This window comes from Mytilus californianus, unplaced genomic scaffold (assembly GCF_021869535.1).
Source record: "Mytilus californianus isolate M0D057914Y unplaced genomic scaffold, xbMytCali1.0.p SCAF_5, whole genome shotgun sequence".
In the NCBI taxonomy this organism is placed as follows: Eukaryota; Metazoa; Mollusca; class Bivalvia; order Mytilida; family Mytilidae; genus Mytilus; species Mytilus californianus.
Window position 1 is genome coordinate 18702451 of NW_026262701.1, and position 27566 is coordinate 18730016.

The window sequence follows — 27566 nt, forward strand, 5'->3', positions numbered from 1 at the left end:
ACAGAGACAGCCATTAATAGGAAGACCAAAATCGATATGTTTTATTTTTGTCTACTATAACTACGCAAGGATTTTTTTGTACTTGTATATCCTGTCATATCGGAAGCTAATTATCCGTATTATTATTATTATATATAATTTGCTTTCCAACTTATATTTCATTTTTTCCTTATTCATGTTCTGATTAAAAAAATCCTCTACGTACATAGCTGCGGAAGTGAGTTCGGAACAAAAAAAAGAACAAAGGCGTGAAACTCACAATTACATTTTCATTGTGAAAAATCGAGATAAAACTAATTTGGTTTGGTTATATAAACAAAAAATGACGTTTTAAAGAGTCTGATTATCCACGATTTTTGTTTAAGTTAACGCATGTTGCTCAATGTTTAGAATGTGTTGTAAACTATAGCCCTTTTTGTCAATGCTATTATTTGTTTCGTTTCTTAATACGTTTTTTATCACCCATAGGTATCTTCGTCCTCATCGTGAATGATCAAGTATGATGAACTTCTTTCAAAACTACTCCGATAATCTGATAAAACAAATCATTATAAGAAAATTCATAAAAACTAATTACTTCGATAATTTGATTAACACATCACGAGAGGAAAAGTTATAAAAGCCAAGTAATACTTATTTGTTTATGAGACTTTCAATGATGAAACCTAATGGAGCAGTCCACATTTGAATTGTTATCAATATATAAATATTGTATTTCTTTGAGCAATATAAAAAGTGTTATTTCTGGAGAAAATTTTATTTGTTTCTATCATACGTCAAGGTGCCGTTAAATGATATTTTCTCGACTCGTCGTCTGTCGTGTCTTTTGCCCATGTTTGGACTTCTCCTCTTGCAAAAGATCCATATATAATTGTCCCAAACAGACAAAATCCTGCACAGACGTAAAATACATTCCTCCATTCTTGTTGAGTGTCCTAAAATTAATAATATATATTTCCTAGAACTACCAAACAAGACAGCCTGAAACGATAGATTGCTTCACCTGTTTATTGGTAATAAGTATTGATTGCATTCAAATTTGGTGGTGTATATGACATACTCATATCGTGGACATGGAATAAAGAATAAACATTGTAGCAGAAATGGCTCTTTATGCAGTTGGAGGTTTGGCTTCCGTTAACCTAGTACATACCAACAACTTTGTTAGAACGTCAACCACCAATTGTGCCTTGAAGATCGATTAATAAAAACAACACGTCATAAAAGAGGGACGAAAGATACCAGAGGGACAGTCAAACTCATAGATCGAAAACAAACTGACAACGTCATGGCCAAAAATAAAAAGACAAACAGACAAATAATAGTACAGATGACACAACATAGAAAAATAAAGACTAAGCAACACGAACCCCACCAAAAACTGGGGGTGATCTCAGGTGCTCCGGAAGGGTAAGCAGATCCTGCTCCACATGTGGCACCCGTCGTGTTGCTTATGTTATTACAAATCCGGTAAATAGTCTAATTCGGTAAGTCACATTCGTGAAAAGGGAATTGTAGCTACGACATAAGGAACATATCCGATATCATCTGTGAAACGGTTATTCCATAACGGTCAACCAACTCGTGATGGCGTCCGTAAAATTTACGAAGGGATGACTTCAACTTCACCATTTGGAACTCTTGGTTTAATAGCTTCCTTGTGAGCAGCAATCCTCTATCAAGGAAATCATGATAGGGAACACAAGCCCGGGAATATCGTATCAATTGGGAGATATATACTCCGTATGCAGGCGCTGCTGGAATGTTGCTACATAGAAATGGAAAGTTCACAATTGGGAAGCTGAAATCATCTCTTTTGTCGTAAAGTTTTGTTTCCAACCGACCCTCATTGTCAATTTCTAGATGTAAGTCAAGATATGAGGCAGACTTAACTGTATCTGTAGTATCCTTTATCTCTAGTTCGATGGGATAGATTCGATCAACATAGTCACCAAATTTTGTATTATTCAGTGAGAGAACATCATCTATATAGCAGAACGTAGAGGTAAAGGATATTGCTAACTTCTTATCTCTCATAAATTTCATGCGTCCGAATCGCTTTTGTAGATTTACCCTCATCAGGAACGCTCAAAGCCGAATATTTGAAAGCCAAGGATGTTTTAGAAACGAAAGAGTTGAAGAATTGTATGATAAAAAAGGACGTGAAAATAGCCAATCCAACCAAGGTCAACTTTGCCTCCTTAGTTTCTTTATAATTTCAATATATATAAACGGACAATTTTAGAAAAGTTGTTATAAATAATGACAGTACTGAAGTACCGACTTCAGAGCTGAAAATACCTTTGGGGACTGATAGTTCACCAGAAGGATTAAAAAAAAAAATATCAAGTGTGTATAGACGTTGATGTTTCTGAAAATACTTTGGGGTTAAACTCTTTTGTTTTTCTAATTTAAAGAATGAAACTTTGTTAAAAAGATACTAAGGGAGCAATACAAAATTTGGTCATTCACTTTTCCTTGGAGAAGAACTTAATTGAGTACAAACCTTTGGAGCGGCAATTGAAGCCTTAATTCATGAGTGCTATTTATATGCTACATCTAGCAAAATGACTGTTTATCCACATTTTGGCCATATAGAAAACGAACTATATGAATCACACAGTTCGTTTTGTTAACAGCTACATCGTGCATAATGCCATAAACTTTTTGTTGATATTTGAGCGTTAACAGTTAGCTATTTTTTGTTTCAGCTGTTTCTGATTATGATAAATTACACCTACGTCAAGTTTTTATCTGATCGGATCTACAATCTTACTTTTATTACCCGGACAAAACAATCTATTTAGGTCTGTACCTCACTCAACATAATTCCATCTTGAGTAAAATAAAAGACCACCTCTGAAGGACCTCATTATTGTCGACTAATTTTTATGAATGATTCATGACTTTACTCATAGGTGATTAGACACATACTTAATAAAACATTTTAAAGAAACTAATTCATACCAAAGGGTAAGAAGAGGTGACTTATCTTTTGTATAATTATTATATTAGATGAGTTAACGAACACATATAGACGTTTCATCTCCATTGTTTGTGACATTTGTTGTATACTCTAAGATTTAAAGTTTATTTTTTTCTATCAAATTTGATATTTCTATTATCATTGTAAAGGCAAATATAGCAGGTCAAAATATATTCGGTGACTGGTAATTTAATTTCATTTTTTTCCATTTGTAAATAACGTGAAGTTAATAATCACTAATATGTATATTGGAATCGTGACACAGAGATAAAGTTCCTCAATCAACCGGTCACATTTCTCACTTCTTAAGAAATGACAACGAATAATTTTTGTTGTTCATGAGTTTTTATTTAAAAAAAAATGAAGTTTTAAGACATGATGAAATTTAGATTATCGTTTTGCCGACTGTTTGTTTGTAGTATTCTCTTTGTTTAATCTGTTTTATTAGTATTTTGTATGGTTTTTTTTTCGGCTTTTAAACTTTGAAGATGTTTTTCTGCAACCTCTTTTCCAAATAGTAATCCACACCATGTGTATGGCTTAAAATGTGTACTTAGCTTAATATAACTACTTACATTTGGAGTCAAAGCCCCTGCAATTTGCGGTGCAACTATGCCTTGAATTGTTGCCATAGTATTAGTGATACCTAACATAATTCCTCCGAATCTGAAAAACAATATATAAATGTTCCTCAATGTTTATAATATATACACACTTTCTTAGATCATCACCATCATCATCATCGTCATCGTCATCGTCATCGTCATCGTCGTCGTCATCGTCGTCCTCCTCCTCCTCCCCAAGATCATTTGTTTTATTTTTTATAATGCAAATAAAAACGGTTATAACAAAACACAATGTTATCACAACATCCCAATTTATATTAAGATTTAAAATGAAGTCAAAATTGACATATTTTACAAAGTCAGTTTGTAAAATATGTGGAGCAGGATCTTACCCTTGCGGAGCACCTGAGATCGCCCCCAGTTTTTGGTGGGGTTCGTGTTGCTTAGCCTTTAGTTTTCTGTGTTGTGTCATCTGTACTATTTTTTGTCTGTTTGTCTTTTTATTTTTGGCCATTGCGTTGTCAGTTTGTTTTCGATCTATGAGTTTGGCTGTCCCTCTGGTATCTTTCGTCCCTCTTTTGTAAAGAGTCATTGGTTAAATCAAATATGAGTAATAGCCTTCCCAAAAGAGAGGCAAAGGATACCAAAGGGATATTCAAACTCAAAGTCGAAAACGAACTGAAAATGCCATGGTAAAAAGAGAACGACGCAAAGCAACCAATAGTACACAAAATACAACATAGAAAACTAAAGATTGGGTAACACGAATCCCACAAAAAAAAAAAAACAATTGGGTGATCTCAGGTGCTCCTGAAGGGAACGCAGATCCTGCTCCAAATGTAACAACCGTCGTCTTGCTCTTGTAAGTACAACATAAGTAAGGAGTCTAATTCGGTAGATCACATTCGAGGAAAAAAAGACGCGGATGTGGTTACGACGATTGGAACATACCCATCGTCATCTGTGATATAGATATTTCATAGCGGTCGACCTACTCGTTATGGCGTCCGGAAAATGCTTGAAGGAATGATTTAAACTTCTCTTGGTTTAATAGCTTCCTTTTAAGCAGCAACCCCGAAAAATCATTGATAGAAATCCAAACTCTAAAAAATCGTATTTCCTATCAACTAGTAGAGAGTGTCCTGCATATGGTCGCGCTTTTTGAATGTTGCTAATGGAAATGGAAAATTCACAATTTGGAAGCTAAATTCATATCTTTTATCGTAAAGTGAGTTCTCCACCGACCCTCATTGACAAGCTGTTGATGTAAGTCAAGATATGAAGCATCATTTATATGTTTTGGAGTTTAGTGTGACGTCCATTTTCATTGAACTAGTACACATGTTTGTTTATGGGCCAGCTGGTGCGGGATTTTCTCGCTGTATTGAAGACACATTGGTGGTCTTCAGCTGTTTTCTGCTCTTTGGTCGGGCTGTTGTCTCTTTGACACATTCCCCATTTCCATTGGTGTATCTGTTGTATCCTTTATTTCAAGTTCAGTGAGATAGAAGCGTTCAACATAGTTCGAATTAATCAGTGAGAGGACATCATCTATGTAGCGGAACGTGAACTTAAAGGATAATGTTAGCTACTTTGTTGTCAATCAAAAAATCAATGATCGTGATAATGTCAGTTTCAGAATTGTTTTTTTTTTTTTAGATACGTTAGATATTCAAATTACACATACAACTTTTAAGGCGAAAACTATATCTTATAAGGCTGTTGCTGATTTATAAGTCAGATCCATGAATGAAGCTCCTTCGACACTTTTTTTCATTTTTTTTCTTTAGCATACAAGGTTTAAAAACGAAATTCGTACAACAAATTCGAAATTTTAAGTACGGAAATCCGACGGACATATGTTTTGTAAATAACTGAATGATATAAGGTTAAGGAGGCCTTTTCATACGGTTTATATTAACAGAGAAAATCATTGATGTTCCATTAACATAAACATTTCCTAAAAGACAACAACATTGCAATATTTTCAAAGACTAATCAGGTGTCTTCTTTCAATTTTTTGTTCATTCTTTTTTTGTTTTTATTTGGATACAATAATATCCATTTTTGAACAGATTTAAAAAAAAAATAGAAAAGACCGTTCAGTTATAATGTTAACTTTAGCGTTAATGCATATGTCTTGTTGCATAAGAGAGGCAAGGATACCTAAGGGACATTCAAATTCATAAGTCGATAATAAACTGACAACGCCATGGCTAAAAAAGAAAAAGACAAACAGACAAGCAACTGTACACAAAACACAACATAGAAAACCAAAGACTGAGCAACATAAACCCCACCAAAACTGGGGGTGATCCCAGGTGCTCCGGAAGGGTAAGCAAATACTGCTCTACACGTGGCACCCATCGTGTTACTCGTGTAAGTACGAACCCGATGATAGATCTAATTCGATAGGTCACATTCGGTAGAAAGGGGACGAGATTGTATTTACGATAGTTGGAACATATCTGTCGTCATCTGTGAAACAGATATTCCATAACGGACTACTTACTCGTGATGAAGGAATGATTTCAACTTCACCACCTGGAACTCTTGGTTTAATAGCTTTCTTGTGAGCAGCAACCCTCTATCAAGGAAATCATGATAGGAAATACAAGCCCTGAAATACTGTATCAACTGGGAGATATATACTCCGTATGGAGGCGCTGCTGGAATGTTGCTACATAGAAATGGAAAGTTCACAGTTGGAAAGCTGAAATCATCTCTTTTGTAGTAAAGTTTTGTTTTCAACCGACCCTCATTGTCAATTTCTAGATATAAGTCAAGATATGACGCAGACTTAACTGTATCTGTTGTATCCTTTATCTCAAGGTTGATGGGATAGATGCGTTCAACATACTCACCAAATTTTGAATTATTTAGTGGGAAAACATTATTTATTTAGCGGAAAGTAAAGTTGCATGTACACATTATCTTTTATCAACAAACACATTTACCACTGAAAAGAATTCTTTTTTTTTTGTATTTTTAGGTTTCTGTGTTTCAAATCTCCTTTTAATGAAACGAATTACAAAATATTTGTGACATTGTACTTACTTTGGAGCTACATCGATGTGATTAACAGAAAACCCTCCTCTGCCAAACCCTAAAGATGTTACAGCTAAACATAGAAACAAAACTGCAAGATAATTCATCTCAATAGGAACGAATCCGGTGACAACTAGAAATGCCCCTGCGCCTATGAAAGCTGAAATATAGTTTGTGTTTAATAATTTTTCACAGTATTTCTTCCAGGGATGGGCACGATTACTGACAAATGTAATCGATTAATAATCGATTACTTGACGGATTTTTGTGCAATCGATTAATAATCGATTACTCAGATGTTTGTATGTAATCGATTGTAATCGATTAATTTATCAAAAGTAAATACGCTACTTTTCGATTACTGTCAATTACATGCTACACAATTATATCAAAAAAAAAATAAAAAAGAAAGTTAAACACAATTCTGTTGTTCAACATATTTATAGTGGAAATTTAGAACTTATACAAAAACAGCTTTTAAAGCATTGTTTCCAAATGTTATTGTGACAGTTGTTTTCTAGATGAAAGCTTAAGCTCTTACCAAGCATTCAGCCTATTTAAACATTCTTGAGTGAGTGATTGTAAACATGAGAACATTTTTGAAATGACAGCGACCATTGCATCAATTGCTTCTGTGTATTGTAAGTCATTTTCTCAATATTTTGCCAATTGTTGCTGTCATACTGACTTAGCCTTGGTGTTTGGTTTTACGTATTATTAAACAGGTATATTTGAATATAATTCATTGCAATTTTGGAGGTTTCCTCTGAAAAATATATATAAAAAAGTAGAATAATTAGTTCAGTTAATTTTAAAGGTGGAAATTTATAATTTCTAATAACATGAATGAATTTATCCTTTTATAGTACAGATAAAACCTTTTGTTTGGATAACCTTCCTAATTACAGGTTATAAAACTGCCAATGGAGAACAATTTATAATCTAGGGCAATATAATGTAAATCTCTCACTTAATAAGACATAATTGAAATCAAAACAAAGTCTGTATCTCATTAATTAGAAGTCTATGATCATCTGATTAGTACAAACAAAAAGGTTGTTGAGAATTCTTTATTCTCTATTCAAAATTATGAACAATATATATTTTTAGTGTCAATAAGGGATATATGTATCTATTACCGAACAAGAATTTCAATGCATTGGTTCACTGTCAAAAGAAGTTTGTATACTTTCTTAATTTTTATATCATATATAACATTATGAAGAATCAAATATCATTTCTAAGCTAAAATTTTAACTCTTTTAATTTTAGTTTTTAATAAAAATTATGCTTTAATGAATTTCATTACAAATTAGCTAACTACTTCAATGTAGTACAGAACTTATTTTCTTATTTTCAATAGAAAAGGTCTTAAAATATTGACAAGTATTGAACGTCTTTGTTTTCAAAAGCTTGAAATACAATAAAATTTGTTAGGAGATCTGGTTAATCATATTGCGGCTAGAGACAACAGATCGGATTAAAGTATTTGATAAACTTTCAAGTATTATAAATACATTCTATTTTATCTGTACTATTAACTGATAAATACATGCAGTTGTTTATTTTCATTTAAACAAGGTCATATTTCGTCAACCTATTTTTTCTGAAGTAATCGAAATGTAATCGAAAAGTAATCGATGATTATATCATATTTTTTGCTGTAATCGATTAAATTACGATTACATGTAATCGAAAATGTTGTCAATTACATTTACTGTTGATTACTTGAAATAATGGTAATCAATTACAATCGATTAAGATTATAGATTACGATTCCCCCATCCCTGATTTCTGCATCATTCATAAAGGCCGTGAACTTGTACATGTTGAATTTTAAAAGGAACAAAATGATTACTCGTTCAACACAATTTGAATGTATAAACTGTTACTTATCTTGTCTTTAAACTATAATTGAAAATATTTACATTGTTCAAAAGAAGAAGAAAAAAAACCTCATAACATGAAACGGTATCAATTTTTCTGGCCCAGATGCACATTTCTACAAATAATGTCTCTTTAGTGATGCTCAAGGTCACAATATTAAAAAAAAACTTACTCAGGGTCAGTACGTAAAGATTTTTTATACATTATCTAAAGAACCATTTATTCAGCACCATATACCTTTTGAAACGGTCCCATGCACTTACTAATTTAATACGTTGGGCTCCTTCATCACATTTGGGATATGATATCAGAATCGGCTATATATCAAAAGTGCAATTAATCTCTTAAGGTTACGTACGAAAATACTTTACATGCAAATAAAAGGGATATTTTCCATTTTAAAACATGTTTTTTTACAATTTCCAGAAAAATGGTACCCTTGAAAATAGTAATTTAGACAAATTAAGCTTCCAACCATTTTTGAGAGATATTAATTGTTATATCCTTGACATTCAAGCATACTTGATATTGATATAGTCATAAGAATAAATTAACTGTTTACAAAAATTTGAATTTTGGAGAAAAAAAAGCAGTGTCTACCACTGGAATAGATAAAATTAGCTCCATTTGGTAAAACCGAGCATCACTGATGAGTCTTTATCAGACGAAACGCCCGTCTAACATACAAAATTTTAACCCTGGTAACTACGGTGAGTGTTAATACTGACCAACCTATGCTTTGAAATAATTTTCTGGTTTGTCCTGTTGTCAATATACGCTGCTTTCTCAGATAATCCGCAAAATTTCCAGCGACTATAGCCATAACAGACTGACAAATGTATGGTAACGACGACAGGGCTCCATTCTTTGAAAAAGAAAATTAATATTTTAGATTGCAATATCATTTAATTTCTAACTGTATATTTATATAAATTCATAAACATTTTAAATTAATAGTTATGTAACTAAATATATCTAAGGTAGATAGAATTTGAAATTAATACCATTCATTGTTTGTAAATTGTCCAACAGGACAGTTGAAAGTATAAACAGAACAAATAACATAAAATATGTCACCATACTTTACACCGAGAAATATAGAGGGTAAAGAAATATCTTGCACAGTTTCTACAAGAGAATATGATTCTCTTGTGAATAAATGATATGTTTATCGATATAAATAGATTGGTTTAGTCCTTTGAATAAGTTTATATTGATTACAGATATGTGATCGAATGTACAAATGCACAATCTATTCACACTTGTTCGACTCGGATTTTGAATTAAGTATAAAAACTTGTCTATTAATGAAAATGACAAGTTCGCCACTAGATTCCTTAGTACATGTTATTGTTGTCTCACTAACGTATAACCACAGTCCATTTCTCAATAGCTTAGATAAAAATTGATCAAACTTGTTTCATTTCCGGTTCAATTATTTTAGAGTGAACGCATTGTAACCTTGCATTGCTAAATTATAAAATCTTTGATATTTAAATAAATCTGCAATTCTTATGCTTTTGTTTTTAGTTTATCGTCATTAACTAGATAATATGCTAAACGTAAAACACCCACACACATATATATATATATAGCAATAAAAGTCCATCCGTTTGACGTCGGCCCCCGCATTTCCGTTAACCAAACGTAATAAGGTACACAGAGGGAGCCCCGCGGTTCCTGACATATGACGAACATATAACCAGTGTATCATGATTACAATAGTTTAACGGATATTTAATATTTCCTTACTTCATTAGTAAATGACAAACCCAGGTGAAAATTTTTCCGGCCAGATGAAATAAATAAGATAACTAACAGGTTTCTTAAATGAATTGTTCGGAACATTATAGCTTCCAAGGTTTCGCAGTGCAAATAGCATTGCCCGTCATTCGGTTGTGGTTATGTGATATGAAATGCTGTTATTTTATTGCATTTAATGGATAGCTGTCAATGGTGTCACTGCAAGAATTTTCATGAATTTAAACATTTAAACATTTAAAGTGCTATTCAAAAAACGTTTAATAAAAGTGTAAACAAATTGTTAGAACTAAAATGAGATTTACGTTTTCTCAAATGAGTCGATCGATTCATGTAACGTAAGCAATGAATCAGGTGGCTGTAAGATGTATTTGTTGGCAAGCGTTGAAGTGCTTTTTTAAGATTATTTTATGTCCATCTTTATATATATGTAAATGTATAAACATTTTAAGGTAATGGACTGAATCTTTTAAATTTGGTAACTAAACTTGACAATTTAATATCTTAAAATATGTATTATCTTACTTTCATTGCTGCATTACTTTTTCTATTGTTCACTTTTTAGATTATGTCTCATATCTTGACTTAAATCTAGAAAATGACAATGATGATCGGTTGAAAACAAAATAGATGATTTCAGCTTCCCAATCATGAACTTTCCATTTCCATATGTAGCAACATTTCAGCAGCGCCTGCATATGGAGTATACATCTCCCAGTTGATACGATATTCAAGGGCTAGTGTTTTCTATCATGACTATTGATAGAGAGTTGCTGCTCACAAGAAAGCTATTAAACCAATAGGTGAAGATAAAATCCATCCTTCGTAAGTTTTACGGACGACATCACGAGTTGGTTGACCGTTTTAAAATGTCTGTTTCTAAAAATCAGATACCCGATTTGGCTGATAATTTCAGGGCAGGTAGACCTTGACCAATGAATGCTTTAACTTCTTGTCTGATTTGCTCTAAATGCTTTAGTTTTTAGTCAAAAACTGCATTTTACCCTATGTTCTATTTTTAGCAATGACGGCCATGTTTTGTGACGAAACAAAAAATAAAACACAAACTTTATTCTGCATACCATAAGGGTCACCCAGCTTAATTTTGGATGGAATTGGTTCAGTAGTTTCAGAGAAAAAGATTTTTTAAAGTTAGAAAACATGATAAACAAATTGTGTAAAATTATCCTTAAGGACAATAAGTCCTTCTGGGATCAATTGACAGTTTTGGTCATATAAAATAATTTTTAGATCTTACTTTGCTGAACATTTTTGCTGTTTATCTTTATCTATAATAATATTCAAGATAATAACCAAAAACTGCAAAATTTCCTTTAAATAACCAATTTAGTGGCAGCAACCCAACAATGGGTTGTTAGATTCATTTGAAAATTTCAGGGCTGATAGAACTTGACCTTATGAACATTTGTATCCCATGTCCAATTTGCTCTAAATGCTTTAGTTTTTGAGATAGAAGCCAAAAAATGCATTTTACCCCTATGTTCTATTTTTAGCCATGGCGGCCATGTTTTTTGACGAAACAGAAAATAAAACACAAACTTTAATTTAAATACCCTAAGGATCATGCAGCTTAAGTTTAATTGGAATTGGCTCAGTAGTTTCAGAGAAGAAGATGTTTGAAATAGTTTACACCGGACGGACGACGACGACGGACGACGACGGACGCCAAGTGATGGCAAAAGCTCACCTTTGGAAAGGTGAGCTAAAAAGGTAAACATGCCACATGACACATATCATCAATGGCCCCCAATTGATGTCAAATGAATTTTTAAAGATAAATTTCTCATGGGTAATTCAAGATTTTTCATGGGAATATTCTAATGGGAAAAGCTAGAGTTCCCATGGAAAATCTAAAGTTCCTAAGGGAAAATAGATTTACAATTGGAACAATTCTACAAGCTTTGTTCGCATGGGATATTTTAAACTCTAAAAAGATAAAAAAAAATAAAAGCCCAAAATAAATGGCTACCGAAAGAAAAACAAGAGGCTCTCAAGAGCCTGAATCGCTCACCTGTGATTTTATGCTTAAATCGTTCATCAATGATTATTTTTGCTTTTCAATATATATTAATGAATGGCTTAAAACTTTCATTGCAATATTCTTTGTATCTGTCTTATTTTCTTTAAAATCAAAGAAATGCATTTTACCCCTATGTTTCATTTTAGCCATAGTGGCTATGTTTCTTGACGTACAAAAAAATAAAATACAGAATTTATACTAGATACTCTGAAACTTATTCAGCCCAAGTTTGGCTGAAATTGATTCAGCAGTTTCAAAGGAGAAGAATTTTTAAAGTAAGCAAACTTAATGAACAAATTGTGAAAAATTGATTTTAAAGGGCAATAACTCCTTAAGGGGACCAATTGACAATTTTGGTCATACGAACTTATTTGTAGATCTTACTTTGTTGAACATTTTAGCTGTTTACAGTTTATCTTTATCATTAATAATATTCAAGATAATAACCAAAATCTGCAAAATTTCCTTAAGATTACCAACTAAGTGGCAACAATCCAACAATGGGTTGTTAGATTCATCTGAAAATTTCAGGGCTAACAGAGCTTAGCCTAATTAACAGTTTACCTATCATCAGATTAGCTCTAAATGCTTTGGTTTTTGAGATATAAGCCAAAAATTGCATTTTACCCCTACGTTCTATTTTTAGCCATGGCGGCCATGTTTTTTTACAAAACAGAAAACAAAACACAAACTTTATTTTAGATACCCTAAGAATCATACAGCCTAAGTTTGGTTTGAATTGGTTTAATAGTTTCAGAGAAGAAGATGTTTGAAATAGTTTACACCAGACGGATGACGACGGACGACGACAGGATAGCAAAAGCTCACAGTTCCTTCGGAAAACACGAATAAGATATTGCATAATGCATGTTGGTTTATTTAGTTTTGTTATTTACGACATACTCAATAAAATAAGAATTCCGGATGACATCTAATACCTTACTGAAATCAATTGCATTCAAGTTCTTTTTTAGTATTTTTTGTTTACTCTAATTATTCTAATCCGATGAACATTTTAATCGTTCGATGGACATATAATCCTACGCTGCAAGTTATCACTGGTGACCTTGGTATTGTAAACAGTGGTTGCCTCTGTAAAGTGTTGGCCAAAAACCTGAAATATCGCATTAATGAAGCGGACAAATGCTAATGAAATCAATGGGGAAGTACGCTTCAAAAAAGAAAAAGGAACAATGTATGCCTGCAAAGTCTTAACTAATGTCAAAAGCTAATATCTGACATTTTGCTGAAAAAATAAATAAATGATATCTTTTTGGTATAGATGAATCAATAAAGACTTACGCTTTTTATATCAAACTTTAGGACGGACTCCATGAAAGCTGGAAGATTTGTGATCAATGTATACCATCCATAAGCGAGACACATATGACAACAGATTCCTACCCATAATACAACAGATGTTCCCATCGCTTTCCATGGTACGTTTGAAGCCTAACAATGACAAAGTTTGTCATATCAAATAATTATTCTTCATTCATGATATAACTATATATATAACTGAAAAAAATACCGAACTCCAGGGTATATTCAAAAAGGGGAAAATCCATAAAACCTGGAATAAAAGCAAACGTAGAATGTAAAAAGTTATTCCAATTTCTGCCATCAGGCAAATATAGCCTTACCTTATTTGGTCGTCACTGCTCTTCAACTTAGTATTTAATTTGGCATTCCAACTCTTTTGTTTAGAGCGCCCTTATCAGTCTTATGTAGACGAAACGTGCGTCTGGCGGACACAGTTATAAGCCTTGTATTTTATGGGTTCTTTTTCAAAACAAAAGATTATGAAACTTTATTACAACAAAATAAGAAATGAGGAACAAATAAATGGAGCAGGTATTCAACAATACAAAATAACGCAAAAAGACATCTAGATGTCAGGTTAATCTCCAACTAAATATGGGGCCTTAGTAGTCGAAGGTATTTTATCTAAAATAGGTACTAACCTGTCAACACTGAGGTTGGGAGTTCGAACTTGCTCCTATAGATGCGCTCGACTACGATCTTAATTGAAAAGGATTTCCTGTGTTCCTGTCGAGGTCTGTTGTTCTCTCTGGGCACTCCGGCTTCCTCCACCAATACAAACTGGCCACAAAGACAAAGCAAAGAGTGCGGCTATTGACGTTTAACATTGAGATATTTCAAATTTCAATTACCTCGAAATTCATTTCTGTTCAACAGTAATCTACTAATGTATACAAATTCGTATTGCCAATCAGTAGAACAAAAATAAATATCAAGGCAAATTCTCAAAGAAACTAGTCCTTCCTCTGTTCACGCAATAAACAATTACCGTCACATAACATATTTGATAGAACATTGAATGAAGCACTAAGTAGTTTTTTTGTAATACGGTTCTGCTTAAAAAAATAAATTACAAGTACGTTAGCTTATGCAACGTAAAACAAGCTTGTTGTTAATTGAGATAATGTTTCTTTTTTTCTTTTTTTTTTGATATAATGTTTCTTTGTTTCCGATTGTTGATGTGTTTTCCTTCTTAATTTTACTTATTTGATTTTGCAGAGCTTTTGAAGAACTTTTTGTTACTTAGATCTCTTACCTTTTTGGATGTATCAAACTCGATATTATTCGTTATGTAAATTAATTCCGCTTTTGTTATCCTTGGATGTTCTGAAGGGTTATCTCTAGCTTGGTAAAACCAAACAACAGTCCAAATACAACACAGTCCACCTGGATATAACAATGACAAAAGGTTGCATGACCAAATGAAAGACAAAATCTCAGAAATTATAAATCGAGGGACACACCCAACATGGCTAGTTTATAAGATCAATGTCAAAAACAACTTTAAATCAATATTCGCTTCAAAACATATAACAGATCCTCTATTTTCATCATATTTTTAATCATGCCAGCTCATTACACCAAATTGAGAGGGTAATTGGAATATAGAGAAATTATAACTAAAGGTTGTATCTTTTAATAACCCGACAAACCAACGGGCAGACTTTTCAACAAGTATTATAGGTCAAGTAGCAGACCCCTTTACAAGTCTGGCTAGATGGGGTTTTTAATTTGGGCAACTGTAGTTTACCGACGGTCACATCTCATCAATTCATTAGTAGATCCATATCAATGTAACAAAAACGAAGGGAATCGCACGAACTCCTAAAGAAACGAGACGGATGCGTCGATAGAGTAAGCGTCTCCTGTCTTGCATGCTTCACCTGCAGTGCAAATCATAGTCAGTTTGATTAAAACAGTTTACTTGTTGGATTGCTGCGATTTTCTATGGTCATTTTAGAGAGCAGTAAAACGACTATTTTAAGTTAATTTTTGTACAGATTATGATTTCGTCCGTTTGTACGATCAATGGAACAAACATTTTTATTATATAGTAATAAATATTTGTTTGTTTATTTAAATAAAAACACCCGAGAAAACGATCTCTGTATTTGCACGCATTTCCGGGAAAAAGCTGAGGCGTTACGAAATCGGCATGCATATTATTGCATCCTTTGTGGTCGTCTGGAAAAACAAGATGGCGGACAGATCATACAGATAATTTGACAGCGACGCCAGAGTCTATGATTGATAAGCAGATGGTCATTAGCTTTATTGATGATCAAAAGAAAAAATCAACAGTTAATTGCACGAAGCGTGACTTGAAATTATTATACAAATGGCTGGTTGGAAAGGAGGAGTTGAGATCAATCGAGAACATCCCTCACAATGAACTTGATCCTTTCTTGTCTGAATTCTACATAACCTAAAAGAAATAAAATGGCCAGGAATATGAACCGGGGACGTTCGACGGTATTCGTGCTAGTATTGAGAGGCATTTGAAGGACAAAGAGTACTCTCATTCATTACGTGACAAGGAATTTAATTTGTCAACAAGAGCACTTTCTGCAAAAAAGGTTCATTTGAAAAAACTAGGAAAAGGACATAAGCCGAATGCTTCAAAGGCAGTAAGTAAGGATGAAGAAGATTTGTTGTGGGAACAGGGGCAGCTCGGTGATGGTACACCTAGAATACTTATATTTTCTCTCTGGTACTATTTTACAAAATGTTTCGAACTACGTGGTAGAGATGAACATCGGCAAATACAATTGGGAGATATTTAAATGAAGAAGAACCCTGTGGATAACCGACAGTATATAGAATTTTCTGAGAGACTTACGAAAACTCGTGATGGTACCAAGGGAACAGAGAATCGTAAAGTTAAACCGAGAATGTATGAAAATAAATCTGATCGCTGTCCAATACAGCTTTTTAAAGCGTATCTTCTTCGACGTCCAGAAAATGCAATGTAACCAGAGTCACTGTTTTATTTGACGTGTATTCCAATGGAAAGATTTGAATCCATGATATTGTTTTACGAAAGGCCTATGGGAGAAAATACGCTGGCAAAATTGATGCCAATGGCCGCAAAAGAAGCTGGGCTGGACCGAAAAACAAACCACAGTGTGCGTAAAACAACAATAAAAACGCTTCGCAAGGCAGGTGTACCTAGAGACAAAATTAAACATATATCTGGTCACAAAAGTACAAGTTCGATTGAGGCTTACGATGATGATCTCTCCGATGATTAGCAAAGGGAATATTCAGATGTATTAACTGGGGTTAAATCGTCACATGGACCATCAGTGACCGCAAATGAAAGTGACAATACATATAACAATGTGGCTTTACAGAAGATTGACCGTCCTACTGTTTCACACAAAATTAGCCCACCGATGGCCACATCTTCACATTTTGTCTGTTCTTATACTGCTGCACCTAATAATATTCATAAACAATCTTCTAAAGGTGCGTCGCTCATCAACATGTTCAATTTTACATCTGGTAAAAGTTGTAAAAAAACTTCATTTTTTAATTTTTTTTTTTATATATTTAAAGGTTAACCATGATTGAAATATTTTACAACAAAAAAAACATTAGAAACAAATCTAAAAAAAATCCAAAATATCATTGCACTAGTGCAAATAACATTTATTCGCACTAGTGCAATAATATTTCTTTTTCTTTAAAACTTGTATTTTGACTGGATAAAACAGAAATTTTGTGTTTAAAATATTTATTACTATATAATAAAAGGGTATTTGCATTAATATTGGTGAATATTACCCTCGCAGTATATCATATTGCACTCGTAAACACTTGCAATATGATATACTGCTCGGGCAATATCCACCAATATTAATGCAATAACCCATTAATATAATATGAATATATTATATAGCTCCTAACGTATATGCGTATTTACTCATCCCTGGCTCTCAAATGTTTATATTTGAGCGTTCTTGATGAGGCAAATCCAGAAAAGCGCTGCTCACGCACACAATTTATGAACTGTTTATTTCATTTACAAGCATATTGTTTCATGGTGATAGCCTTGTGATGTTCAGTAGCAGCTTTCAGATAGTCATTTATCAATGAACCTTTTTATCAGAAGTAACAGATAAAAGATATGAATGTATGTGTCTGCTTTGTTCGCTGGTATCAATATAAAACGCTTTCTACATAAGGAAATGTCCGTATGAAGTCAAAAATATGACAGCGGTTTTCCATTCGTTTGAGCTTTTGATTTTGCCATTTGATAAGGGACTTTCAGTTTTGAATTTTCCTTCGAGTTCGGTATTTCTATTATTTTACTTTTTTCTAAAAGTATTCAATTTGATTTAGTTTGATGTAAAAGACGACTCTGTTGTAATCTAAAAATAACTGAATAATGTCTGTGATCAGTATGGCGCATCTAATTATTTCAGAACAAGTGCATAAATTATATCAGTTTGTGTATTTAAACTTACCAGTTATATAGAATACTGAACCCCACCCATTATCAAAACCATATTCACAAAGAAGTCCTGAAGTCGCAAATGTTCCTATTATTCCGGCATTTACTCCTACAATAAAAAAAAACATATTTCCATACATTCTATATCTTTTTTAGTTTACCTTAAAATAGAGACAGTTTGATAAATTTGTTGTTACTTTAAATCAATTACTGTATACTAGTATATTAAGAAATAATTCAAACATTTTGTTCATCATATGGTTTTGCACAATATCATCAGAATTCACTAACCTACATAAGCCGTTGCTACAAGTTTACTTCGTTCAAGTCGCGGAGCCCATCGTCCTAACATCGACGAAATAGCAGGGAAAACAACGCCCTATAAATAATAAAATAATTAAGATGTTGAGAAACAGGTTCAATTTTTATTTATTTACTAATGTAATGTAAAAGGGATCATATCATGTGGAAAACAACATCTGAATACAAATAATTAACGCTTATTTGCCCTGTTTTTACATTAAAACTGAACTAAGTATTGTTATCCAGACGGGCAGCAAGACTGTCCATTATAAACAAGTCATTTTTCTACAGCTAGTTCATTATATAAACGAATTTTACAGCGTTAGCGTTAACCTTTTAAACGTCGTGTAAATATAGATTCTACCACTGCATCGAGTGTGATAGATATTTCCCAACTCGAGACAGTTATATTTTCAAATTTAAAACGCGAAGCTTGCCGAGGTTTTTAAATATTGAAAATTTAACTACTGAGAGTGGAGAAATGTCTATCACACTCGATGCAGTGGTAGAATCTATATTTACACGACGTATAAAAGGTTAACGTTAAAGCTGTAAAATTCGTTTATATAATAAACTAGCTGTAGAAAAATGACTTGTTTATAATCCAGCATTATGCAAGAGATTTGGTAGCGGAATCTGTTTTTCTAAATATGATTTATTTCACCAACCCACCTCCCACAAACAAAACCCGGCATATCAAATGACTGTTCCTAACTGACACAGATTTGAAAACAACCTGAGATGGACAAGACAGCAACAAATTTGCCTTACACAAGGAGGACGATTCAGGAAATAGTTAAAAAAATAAATAAGCTATTCTAGCTACTGGCAAAAATTAATATTTTCCCGCAATATTTATGTCCTTTGCCTAACTAAGTAAATCAAATGCTCTTCCCATAATTGTAGCAAGAATTTGTAAACGTTGGTATAAGGGCATTTAAATGTTATTTTTCGTTTTGTACAAATAAACAATTCTAAATGATTGGATAGTATAAAAATAAGATTATTATGGCGGGGTTTAACATTTTTGCTGGTGGCCACCCACTTCCCGACCACCAGCCCGGACACTCGTGGATGCACTTGCATTTTTAGACTTAAGTTTTGATAATTACTATAAAAGTATAAAAGTCATGCCAATTGCCACTTTGACCAATTTTTACGGTTTATTAATTATGAAAGCGGATTAGCAATTTATCACCATACAATCTAAGACTCTCTTATCTTGTAATAGTATTAAAACATTTGACTTTTCTACATTTTACACAAGTATTCCCCATTCCAAACTAAAAGACAAATTGAAAGAGTTGGTCCTGCTTTGTTTCATAAAAAGAACGGCCCACGTAGATACAAGTTTCTGGTCTTAGGGAGAGATAAATCGTACTTTGTACTCTGATTCAAACAAAAAAAAAAATTCTTGGAAACTGGCATTATCAATATCCTTGATTTCTTAATTGACAACATATTTTACGTTTGGAGGACGTGTTTTTCAACAAATAATTGACATTGTCATAGGAACCAAATGTGCTCCTCTTCTTGCCGATTTGTTCCTTCAATCATATGAGCTGACTTCATACAGGAACTTCTTAGGAATAAAGTTAGCAGTCTCCTTTAATTTCACTTACTGCTATATAGATGATTTTCTCTCACTAAATAATTCAAAATTTGTCGACTATTTTTGATTGCATCTATCCCATCAAACTTGAGATAAGTATACAACTAGGTCTGCCTCATATCTTGACTTACATCTAGAAATTGACAATGATAATCGGTTGAAAACAAAACTTTATGACAAAAGAGATGATTTCAGCTTCCCAATTGTGAACTTTCCATATCTATGTAGCAACATCCAGCAGCGCCTGCATACGGAGTACATATCTCCCAGTTGATACGATATTCCAGGGCTCGTATTTCCTGTCATGATTTCCTTGATAGAGGGTTGTTGCTCACAAGGTAGCTATCAAACCAAGAGTTCCGAGTGGTGAAGTTGAAATCGTCCCTTCGTAAATTTTACGGACGCCATCACGAGTTGGTTAACCGTAATGGAATATCCATTTTACAGGTGACAACGGATATGTTCCAGTTGTCGTAACTACAATCCAGTCCCCTTTTCCCCAAATGTGACCTACCGAATTAGACTTATCACCGGGTTTGTACTAACATGAGCAATACGACGGATGCCACATGTGGAGCAGGATCTGCTTTCCTTCCTAAGCACCTGAGATCACCCCAGTTTTTGATGGGGTTCGAATTGCTCAGTCTTTGGTTTTCTATGTTTTTGTTTTGTGTACTGTTGTTTGTCTGTTTGTCTGTTTTTTTCTTTTTTAGCCATGGTATTGTCAGTTTATCAGAGTGGTGATATAATTGCATATATTCATTATAAGAGTTTTTTCCTGTGTAAATACAATATAGAATGTATATTTTGTATGTGTATAGCTTTTCAGGGTTACAGGTTGCATATAAAGAAAGCAACGTTTCGAATAGGTCATTGTGTCATGATACAATTCTTCGTTGAGTCTTGTAATATATATTTTATAAAGCACGTGAAATAATATTCAGATACTAGTAGACAGTTTTTGATTATTTTCCAAGTAATGTTTTTACTAATTTTTCTACTAGTTACAGGTTTTACCAATCGACTTCGCGCGGTCAAAAGGTTACAGTACAAAAAAAAACAATATGTTAGAAGTGAAGCGTAAAATTCTTGTCGTAAGTGTTTATCTTACATCTTAAATCTGTTTGGTACAGGTAACATAAAATGCCAACCTTTGTTCGTGCTGTTTGTATTAGATACACCTTGAGGGCGTTGGGTGTATCTACATGTAATTTACACCAAGATATTATTGTCAATGCAGAATGATAGTTTTCAATAATTTAGGAGGGGGTCTTTCTGCGATTTGAACTTGTGTTATTGAAAAGTATGATAAATGCAGGTATCTAATTTCATTTAACGACATCATGGTATAAATACAAAAATGCGGCACAAATGTAACAAAATATTTTTATGTGCCAATTAACACATATCCGACCATAACTGGAATCATTTAACATATGAACGAGTAATATCATAAACTATAATTTTTCGAGGTTATTGAGATTCGTGATATATGTTATGAAATACTACTCAAAATATATACAAAAAATAACATTAATTTATTACGCTAATAAGGCATACCGTAGTTAATCCCAATATTACACGAAGCAGGTAAACAAGTTTGACAGAAATTCTGGCACAGGTTGGCGTTAAAAGGGTTAATACCGACGCAATTGCCATACTAAGACCAAATACACGCCTGCCTCCAAATCTATCAGCCAGCCATCCACCAGGAATTTGCGTGACCATATATCCGTAAAAGAATGATGATAGTATTGCAGATCTGGTGCTTTTATCCCAGTCAAATTCTCCTCTCTAAAACAGAAAAGTGTACAATCTCCATGTATATTTTGCAGTTTACAATTATCAGTTTTGTTTTTAAATGCTTGATTTTTTTCAAAAGTCCAAAACAGATGTTCGTAGCAACCAAAACTATTTGTTGTATTCAAGTGGATATTTGTCACATTCAAATGATTTACAAGAAGTAATATAATTTTAGCATGTGGATAAAAAGTAAAATAACAAAAATACCGAACTCCAAGGAAAATTCATAACGTAAAGTTCCTTATCAAAAGGCAAAATCAAAAGCTCAAACACATCAAACGAATGGAAAACAACTGTCATATTCCTGACTTGGTACCGGCTTGTGGATTAAACCTGGTTTTATAGCTAGCTAAACCTCTCACTTGTATGACAGTCGCATCAAATTCCATTATATTGACCACACTGTGTGAACAATACAAACAGACATAATAGGTAAAAATGTCAAAAATAGGGGTACAGCAGTCAACATTGTGTTATAATCTTAATCACTATAAAAGCAAACAAATATGTCAAAAAAGAAAAACAAAAAGGCATATAGACAAAGCACATAATCAAAAATGAAAGACAAGAATACAAAAATTCACCATAGCACAATAACACAATGATTGGATACTGAGCCACGCCAAAAGTATATTACCAAATTTGAACTAAACAGTAAAGGTTACACTTTGTAAATACAGCTGTTTCTCAAACCATGCCTCTTTTGAGGAGATATATAATATTCATAGATATTTCGTTTTGTTTACGTTCTGGTTCCCAGATATGATCTCTGTTTCATCTCATAGAGACATAACCTGGGAATGTTACCAGTATCAAAACATATTGTTGCGGTGAAAATTGAATTCTGAAGAAGGCACAAAGTGAATGTAGGGGTAGTACAGAATTTTAGTATAAGTTTAAACTCTAACAACTTCGGGGCATATAAATGTTGAAAATATGCCACACTGCCCTATGTTTTGACCTTTGAATTAAATAGTAGTGCATATCAACTTTCCATTCTAGGATATGATTTTTTACGAAACTTCATAGTAAAAGTGGCACAGTTTTAGCCGCAAAAGGAGTTCTTATGGCAAATTGCATTGTCTATATTTATAGAAATGCAACCTAAAATTTGATAATTTTCTAAGACAAATAAAAGAACACTATAACACGTAATTAAGATGATAAACAACGTCAGCACCTAGAATCTATACTTCAAGACCATCATGTATTATTTGTGAAGTTGATACGGAATATTTATCAACAAGGTCTTGGTATCTTCCGATGAACTGTTTTAGAAAAAGGACGAGACGTTCTTTGACATAACCCTGGTTCATCAACTTTCTGCTCAGACACTGGTGACGTTTTCTAAAGTCTGAGTAGCAACTGCAAGCTCTTGAATACCGAATGAGGTGAAGTTGGCATATTGCTACTAAAGTGGGAGAAATTGATAATTTCAAAATTAAAATCGTCTCGTGTGTCATAGATTCTGGTACTGAGATGACGGCTTATATTAAATTCGAGGTATAAGTTTAAAAATGAAGCGGGGGAAGTCGTGTCTGTTTTTTTTTAATTTCTAGTTCTAGAGGATATATTAATGGAACCCAATCAGAAAAGTTTGGATTTTTATTAAATGGAAAGAACATCATCAATATATTTGAATGTGAAATAAAAGGGTCTGGCTTCTTTGATCTTCTTGTTTTTGACAAGTGTCTGAAGGAACTCCGACTCATTTAAAATAAGAAGAGGTCGGCATGGTGAGACGCACAGTTCGTTCCAATAGGAATGCCGACAATTTGGTATTCATAAGTATTAAATTTATAGCGTATGCTCACATTTTTATATTGAAAAGCATTGTGGATTATTTCTTTTAGACGATTTTTCAATTTCACATGGGAAATGGTGGTATACAGGGTTGAAAAATCAATTTTTTTGATAGAATTAATTTCAGAGAAAGATCGAGATATTCAGGGGGGTGGGATTTAGGGAAAGAGGATATTTTCTAGATTGACTTCTAATTTTTACCTGTTTCATACGCATGCTTATTTTCTCTTTTGTTTACAACAAATTCCTGCATTTTTTGTTGCAGATAATTCATTTTCATCCTGTCGTAGGCAAAATAATTTATTTCCAGCTCTAACCAGGCCAGGATATTATATTATGTATAAATTTGTGTATGTATGCATTTTTTTTAAAATCAAACATTATAGTTTTGGCGATTGTTGGTGACTTGGATTGTCTGTTTACTTTCTCATTGAATTATACACCCGAATCTGCTAATATCTCCTCATATTGATATCATTTTAATAACGATTAAAGGTAAAAGATTTAGCAAGTATAAAGTAAAACTTGTTTTTTCAGAACATAGTAAGGATAAACTAAGTTTCGTTATAAAAAGTGAACGAAAACCAGCATTAAAAAAAAGAGCGATAGAAACGTAAAATAAAAAGAACGAAAAAGAAAAAGAACACAATCTTTTGAATAAACTTATCCTAAAAGGTTACCAATTCAACACTGTAATTAGATCTTTGAATATTGTTTTTATTGGTATATTGATTATGTTATCAGTAAATTAAAACCATACTTGATATTATTGTTATAAACATATGCACATTCACGGTACTACAATCTGTCACATATATTTTGGCATTGCACAAGGTCATGTTTTTCTCTGGCTGTTAATGCCATCTTTCCACTAAATCCATTGTATGTTGGATATGTACTGATCGATATTTCAGTCTTAGATACATGATTTTTTTGATAATTTGTTATTGGCTTTGAACTAGCTATCAGTAACTGCAAGTATTCTCAGATCTTTTTGTTGTGTGATGTATAGATACGCTGTCACGTCCGGTCTGTGTTTTCGTTAGATGTTTTCTGCTTTGTATCGATCTGATGAGTTAAGCCCTTTTCCACTTATTTTTATAGTCTGTTCTTATGTTGTATTGTTACACCCCTGTCACAGGTTAGGGGGAGGGTTTGGCGCCAAAAAACTAGTTTAACCCCGCCTCATTCTATATGTGCCTGTCCCAAGTCAGGAGCCTGTAGTTCAGTGGTTGTCGTTGGTTCATGTCTGTCATTATATTTGTTTTTCGTAAATTGTTTTATTATAAATTAGGCCGTAAGTATTCTCTATTAAATTGTGTCATATTTGTTCATGTCGAAGCTTTTTATAGCCGAATATACGGTATTGGTTTTATTCTTTGTTGAAGGTCGTGCGATTGCCTTTAATTGTTAACAACCACTTCATTTGAAATTTGGTCGATAATTGTCTCATTGACAATCATACCACATCTCCTTTTTTATATAAAGAACTATATATAAACCTTTCTTTTTATTGTGTCTGTAAATGATTTGAAAAGTCAAATAAAAAATGCTAGCGCATGCCAAAACTGTCTACGGTTTTTTCAAGCTAAACTGATCAGGAAAAAAAAAATGAAAAAAAAAAAAACAGAACACACGGACATCAATTGACAGGAAACGAAAATTTACTACTCATGGTTCCATGTAGAAAATTGAATTGAAGGCACATGAAATGATCCGACCGACCTCACTGTTGAATGCATTGATTTTTTTTTAAAAAAATGAAGCAAAACGCCAATAGAAAAAGCATTACCTAAAGCATAGTTTGCTATGAGCAACATCTATGTACAAGTGATATAAAAGCAAATATATTTTGAGTAAGACTGTTCTCTCCTTGAAAATATCAAATAAGTGTTATCGACAGAGAGTGTGTAGTGTTTTCCTTGATTCCAATAACTTATAAGCCTTAAATAGGTTTTGTCTTTCATAAATCAAGTAAAAATAAATGTTACCTGTTGGTATGTTTGCTTTCCTACATACAGCCCACCACCGGTATCGTTTTTTGAAATATTGTTTACTGGTGAAATCGTCAGCGTCGTATTATCTATTGGCGTCTTCACCATGCACACTAATGCTACACTAATGTTCACTCTGACAGCGTAAACATTGAATAATCCAGTAAAGAATAAATATGCCAAAATCCATCTTTGGGAGAAGAATGTTGGAACTTTCTCTGAATTCTCTAAAAAAAAAACATTGTACTACATTCAAAATATGATATTTGCATGGTCAATTTAAAAACACGTCGTGTGATTCCGGCTTTTCGTTTGCAGAATATTCTTTTTCATCCAGTCTTGTGCAAAGTGTTCTTACTGGGTCAAGTTTTTCAACTATGGATTTACTATTATATGTATTATAATCTGGTACCTAACCAACACAAAGATTAGAGCGCAGAGTAGAACTTGCTAGTCTTGTTTCTACATCAATATCCTCGTCCTCACTTGGCCTGGGTTCCTGTCTCAACTTGTCAGCGACGCGTAACCTCATTATATATATATATATATATATATATATATATATATATTATATATATATATATATATGTGCATATGTCAAACTTTTAATAGTTCGTCAATCTAAAAGTTGAAAATATGGAATAAATGAAATAAAATAGTAACTTTCTCAACATGTTTTATTTTTAAATGTACATTTATTTGGAAGGAAACAAAAATTAGCAGACAATAATTCTATCAAGTTTTAAATTAAAATACGATAAGCAGTTTTATCTTTTCGAAAAACTTACCTTTATCATTTTCGATTTTTTCAGACAAATCGTGCTCATCTACATCTTTTGGTATCATACTTATTGGTTTGTGTCGTAATACTTTTTGATTCCGATCATAACATGTATTGCCGGGTTGTACCTTGTGTATGCAACGATCGTCAAATATTTTGGTAATGCCTTAGTGTATGGCAAAATTGACACATATATAAGATAGCCGTGACGGATGCATCTTGACTTGTTTATCACATAAATACTCGTGCAACTTTTTTTACACAGTAGAAGTTAGTAGTATCAAGGTCACCAAAGTGTAAAGTGTCAATTAGGAAATCGTCACTGACAAATGATTCGGAATTTTTTTTATAGACAATATTTTTTAAATATAATTACGGGAATCTGGAACAACATATAATAAACATAATGTTACATGGCATTAGACAAAACTTTGGCAGTAAAAAGACATAAATCGAAGTTCTTCAAAGATTTTTAAACTGCAATGATGCAATTGGTATGTAAATAAACTCAATAAGGCGGATAAACCATCTGTTTTTTTTAAAAAAACAAGTTTTAAAGATTAAACCGAATCGTAAACTTCAGTTTGCAGTAAAAGCAGACGATACAAAACATCTGAAAAGAAAAAGAGGATCATAAATAAGACTATACATACGTATTTGAATATTGAAGAAATACATATCTATTGAACAATGATGAGTATAATAAAATAATGAACCAAGTTATATACCAATTCATTTGACCAAATCTCGAAATATGTATAGAAAACTCGATGATCTGTTTATCGTTCTATTACTGGTCTTCCCCCTCCCCTTTAGACAGTTTCCCGCTTGACGAAAGCAAGCTTTTTCTCTGAAAATTTCTACTGACAAATTGTGACGTCGCTGATAATGCCTGCTCGCGACCCAAAGCCGTAATACGAGAATTATGGAGCTACTGAGTTGGTTGATATAGGCGAAGAGAATGACGAAAATGATGAGATATTTAAAACAAGTTGCTTTCTTTAAAAAAAAAAAGCAATACGTGAACCCGAGACCATTTGAATGTACCTTTTAAGGTTGGGAGTTTACATCATGTTTTCTTTGCTTAATATACAAAGTCCTAATCCTATTGCAATTCACAGTTTCTGCAAACTGGGTAAATAAGGCAAATTGCACAGATCAATCGAATAATTAATTTCAATACTTAGTTTGCTTTATAATCT

General features: G+C 33.0%; 2 protein-coding genes across 3 annotated transcripts in view; one reads left to right on the forward strand and one right to left on the reverse strand.

Annotated features, from left to right (window-relative positions):
- Positions 1-27566, forward strand: part of LOC127701048 (A disintegrin and metalloproteinase with thrombospondin motifs 18-like) — a 523205-nt gene that overhangs the window by 465037 nt on the left and 30602 nt on the right. The gene's annotated exons all lie outside the window — the stretch shown is intronic.
- LOC127701057 (uncharacterized transporter slc-17.2-like) lies at positions 739-26616 on the reverse strand. Of its 2 annotated transcripts, none has more exons than XM_052204841.1 (11): positions 26372-26616; positions 25581-25810; positions 21544-21777; positions 18360-18447; positions 18082-18177; positions 14868-14998; positions 13592-13741; positions 9220-9352; positions 6610-6760; positions 3562-3652; positions 739-935 (listed from the first exon to the last, which is right to left on the reverse strand). In XM_052204841.1, the coding sequence occupies exons 1-11, from the start codon at positions 26427-26429 to the stop codon at positions 777-779; spliced, it is 1521 nt and encodes a 506-aa protein (XP_052060801.1). In that variant the 5' UTR covers positions 26430-26616; the 3' UTR covers positions 739-776. The 2 variants fall into 2 exon arrangements, with proteins under 2 accessions (XP_052060801.1, XP_052060802.1); XM_052204842.1 differs by lacking the exon at positions 26372-26616 and adding an exon at positions 25996-26079.